Source organism: Triticum dicoccoides, chromosome 3A (genome assembly GCF_002162155.2).
Source record: "Triticum dicoccoides isolate Atlit2015 ecotype Zavitan chromosome 3A, WEW_v2.0, whole genome shotgun sequence".
Taxonomy (NCBI): domain Eukaryota; kingdom Viridiplantae; phylum Streptophyta; class Magnoliopsida; order Poales; family Poaceae; genus Triticum; species Triticum dicoccoides.
This window is the reverse complement of record NC_041384.1, coordinates 757407892-757412456: the sequence shown is the minus strand read 5'-3', so window position 1 is coordinate 757412456 and position 4565 is coordinate 757407892. Positions and strand designations below refer to the sequence as shown.

The 4565-nt window shown below is 50.1% G+C and overlaps 1 protein-coding gene across 1 annotated transcript; it reads left to right on the top strand.

Annotated features, from left to right (window-relative positions):
- The first annotated feature begins 357 nt into the window (after positions 1 to 357).
- LOC119270750 (protein FIZZY-RELATED 3-like) lies at positions 358 to 4013 on the top strand. The gene is made up of 9 exons (XM_037552803.1): positions 358 to 1057; positions 1151 to 1273; positions 1344 to 1448; positions 2170 to 2349; positions 2469 to 2726; positions 2824 to 2925; positions 3254 to 3316; positions 3404 to 3472; positions 3619 to 4013. The coding sequence occupies exons 1-9, from the start codon at positions 548 to 550 to the stop codon at positions 3670 to 3672; spliced, it is 1464 nt and encodes a 487-aa protein (XP_037408700.1). The 5' UTR covers positions 358 to 547; the 3' UTR covers positions 3673 to 4013.
- The last annotated feature ends 552 nt before the right edge of the window (positions 4014 to 4565 follow it).

Genomic DNA, 4565 nt, shown 5'->3' with positions numbered 1-4565 from the left:
GCGGGTGGGGTTGCGGCGGGAGAGGGGACGTCGCGCCATAATCCCGCACGCGCGCGCACCGTCCGGCCGTAGCCATTTTCAAATTTCACAACAACCAAGCTCTTTTGGCAACAGATTTTGTCAAAACCTAGCGCTTTTGATCTGGAAAGATTGCCACAGGATCAAATCTTATGCTGGAAGGAAGGCAAGATCGCTCCAAAATTGATGTGCAAAGATTGCATCCGGTGGAGGCTTGTGTGCGACGCGTAGGGCGGGCCCCGCGTGTCGGCGTCAGCGGCAACGGCTACTCTGCCTCGCCGGCGCGGACACAGCTCGCCGCCCGCATTAGAAAAAGGCCAGGTATAATACGCCCAGCGCGTGCCGCTCCACCCCACCCCAGGTTACCGTTGCAGCAATCCCCATCCCCATCGCCACCGATCTCGCCGCCGCCACCCACCCACCCCTCGCCGCCGGTCAAACCCCACCCAAAGCCGGCTTCTTGGTCGGCGGCTGGGTCGAGCGGCGGAGCGCGAGAGGCTAGGCTACGACGCAGATCGGTCCGGTCACCATGGCGGCGGCGGCGTCCGGCGCGTCCGTGGGGGCGGGGGCGGGGGCGGGGGCCAAGCCGGGGCGGCTGAACGTGCCGGCGGGGATGGCGGGGTCGCTCCGCCTGGACGCCTCCTCCCCGGCCTCGTCCTCCTCCTCCGTGGCGCGCCTGCTCGAGATCCCCAAGACGCCGTCGCCGTCCAAGGTCACCTACAGCGACCGCTTCATCCCCTGCCGGACCTCGTCCCGCCTCCACAACTTCGCGCTCGCCGACCGCTCCTCCCCCGGCTCCGGCTCCAGGGACGACGGCAGCGCCTACTCGCGCCTCCTCCGCGCCGAGCTCTTCGGGGACGCCTCCTCCCCCGGCGGCGACAGGCAGGACTCCCCCGGCTCCAACAACCTCTTCCGCTTCAAGACGGACCGCTCCTCCGCGCCCTCCTCCCCCTTCGCCGAGAAGCTGGACTGCGCCGGCGGCGCCGGCTCCCCCACCCCCAAGAAGGCGCCCCGCAAGGTGCCCAAGACGCCCCACAAGGTTCGATCCGCCTTCCTATTTCCACAAACACCTCGCGCGCACCGAATTCTCCGACCTAGTACTAACCGATCTGTGGTTGTCGCCGGCGTGCAGGTGCTGGACGCGCCGTCCCTGCAGGACGACTTCTACCTGAACCTCGTCGACTGGTCCTCTCAGAACATGCTCGCCGTCGGCCTCGGCACCTGCGTCTACCTCTGGTCCGCATCCAGCAGCAAGGTGCGTTTCTTTCTTTCTTTCTTTCCATGGATCACGCAGGAGTCAGATTGCTAATGGCACCGTCATCCAGGTCACCAAGCTGTGCGATCTGGGGCCGAGGGACAGCGTCTGCGCCGTGCACTGGACGCGCGAGGGCTCCTACCTCGCCGTCGGCACCAGCCTTGGAGATGTCCAGGTATAATCTTCAACTGATGCACATTGCAACAAAATCTCACAAAGGGCAAAGAGATTAGACAATGTAGTCCATATTTTTCGTAGGACTCTGAACTGTTTGGTTCGTGACTTCGCAAAATTGATATCACTGATGCACATTGGAAGAAAATCTCACAGCACACAAGATTAGAGAATTGGAAAACTGTTTGTTTTATTTGCTTCAAGTATATTTCTAGCACATCACAACACAGAGCTGTTTGTTTTACTGTATCACGTACACCTCTAAGATCATTGTTGTGAGATTTTCACTGTTTGTTAATACTAGTAGATCACAATACAGAGCTGTTTGTTTGTTTGCTGTACTGTATATGGAAGGCTGATTTGATTTGATTCACATTTGACATCTCTGTCTGCACTATCAGACTATTTTCGACTTGAGTAAGTCGGCTTCAGAGTGTCTGCAGAACTCTGAAGTAGATATTGTCAATCTTGTGTGCCAACAACATATGTCATATAGCTGCCTGTACTTTCAAACTGTTTTCCACTTGAGTTATCTTAAGAGTTTCAGCAAATACTCTGAATTAGATGTAATCAATCTTGTGTGTCAAGGACATGGCGTATAACTGTCTGCACTTTCTTTCAAACTGTTTTCCACTTGAGTTACTTAAGAGTTTCAGCAAACACTCTGTAATCAATCTTTTGTGCAAGAACATGAGGTATAACTGTGTGTATTTTTCTGGCAGATTTGGGATAGCTCTCGCTCTAAGCGGATTAGGAACATGGGAGGGCACCAGACCCGGGCGGGGGTGCTAGCTTGGAACTCAACCATCTTGTCCTCCGGCAGCAGGGACAAGAACATATTGCAGCATGACATCCGTGTCCCTACTGACTACATCAGCAAATTTTCTGGCCACAGATCAGAGGTGAGACTTCTTCTTCCACTCACTTGCATCGCACATTACAAAGCATCCCGATCCTGTGTAACACTTGGATTTCTTAAGCTCTCTCTGAATGTGAGTTGATGATGAATCTTTCTTTCCAGGTCTGTGGGCTGAAATGGTCGCACGACGACCACGAGCTTGCGTCTGGCGGAAATGACAACCAGCTTCTAGTATGGAACCAGCGGTCGCAGCAGCCGGTGCTGCGACTGACAGAACATACCGCAGCGGTTAAAGCGATAACATGGTCACCCCACCAGCACAGCCTGGTGGCGTCAGGAGGTGGGACGGCTGATAGGTGTATCAAGTTCTGGAACACTGCTAATGGAAATATGCTCAACTCAATTGACACAGGCAGCCAGGTAAGTTCTATATAGTTCTGGACAAGACCTATCTCTGTGATGTATGTTGCTCTAAATAAACTTGTGCTATTGTACTCATTGCCGCTTTCTGTTGCAGGTTTGTAACCTTGCCTGGTGCAAGAATGTGAATGAGCTTGTGAGTACCCATGGGTACTCACAGAACCAAATAATGGTGTGGAAGTATCCATCTATGTCAAAGGTAAGCTTATATGCATTTGGTGGAACGTTCAGTATTAAGATAATTGTAAACTTGTTCACTGATATAGCTGGAAAAAATCACTGCAAATAACAATTCATTCTGTAAGTTAACTGGGCGTTCTCTTAGCTTGCTTCTTGACACTCCTTATTTAACCTGCCGGCTCTATGAGAGTTGCTTTAGTCACTGAATGCTTCAAACTTTTAATATCTGTATCACTGCATGCTGAACTAACCTTTGATGCTGTGCAAATGTTTGTGGGGAGACATGTACATCAGTGCACTACTACAATGACACCCTCAGTTACTGACCATAGAACTTTGAACAACAGGTTGCGACTCTTACTGGACACACACTGCGTGTGCTTTACCTGGCAACGTCCCCCGATGGACAGGTAAATCCCATTATTCAGAATCAAATATCACCCTGCCTAGGAACATTGTGAATATGGGAATGTAACACGTCCTTCCATTTTGTACAGACAATAGTAACAGGAGCTGGCGACGAAACTCTTAGATTCTGGAACATTTTCCCTTCAATGAAAGCGCAGGTAGGCTTCCTTGAAGAGCTGGAATCATTTCAATGGATTTTCTCTTTCTCCAACGCGCACCCCAATGCGTGCCCATTTTGTTTCTTTAGAACATGAACCTTTGACTACTTCTAACTTGTGCCACCACTTTGCTTACACTCATTCAGGCTCCCGCTCGTGATGCTGGGCTCTTTTCTTTTCCGAGAAGCCACATCCGGTGAGAAGTTGCAGAGGGACCGACCAAAGCAGAAGAAGATATATATGTGACTGTGCCAAACATATTTTCGTTGCCTGTGCAGTTCTTCAGTGATTCTGTACATTTCGTGTGGCCTGATCTGATCCATTATCCGTTGCCCATTAACTTAACTCATTCGTTGTAGTAGAAACTCATAAACTCTGCAAATGTAAGTCTTGTTCGACAGAAAATGTTAGAGAGAAATGGAGACCAACCGGGCCTCCATGTACTTTTAAATCAGACAATGTTGTGATTGTGCTTCTGTTTGTACTCAGACCTGGAGATGATATATAGCTCAAACTTGTGAGGCCATGTCTTGTTCTTGTAGCAGCAACTGCTTGTTTCTTAGCACTCTGCCTTGTTCTTGTTTCATTGGCTCATGCTGCACCATCTCTACATTCTGAGTAGGCTCATGCTGCACCATCTCTATCTCAGGGTGTATAGTAAGTTCACAGACTCTGTAGCGGTAGGCGTATGTAGGATTTAAAACACAGGAGGTAACTCAGATACAGGAAATTCCACCACATCCAAGCTCTAGGCTCTGATGCCATTGTGATCAAGATAGACTTCCAGGGAAAAATTGCCAGCCCAAATGCGACCGCATGATTCTTGTTGATTGCAAGCCAGCCAGCCAGTAGCAAAGTCTTCACAAGTAGTCTTACTGAGACCTTTCGCCTTGTTTTCTTAACAACATATACATATTGCACTTTTTGTTTGAAATTTCGTGGGTTTAGAATTCATCACACTGTGGTGCTTGTTCCTTCCTAACACAAGCTTGATGAAAGGTTCGGATCTTCTATCCAGATCAAAAGGGCTAAGAAGTTGTGATAAAACATGTTATCAAAAGGAGCCAAATTGTGATGAAATTTTGCAATGGCA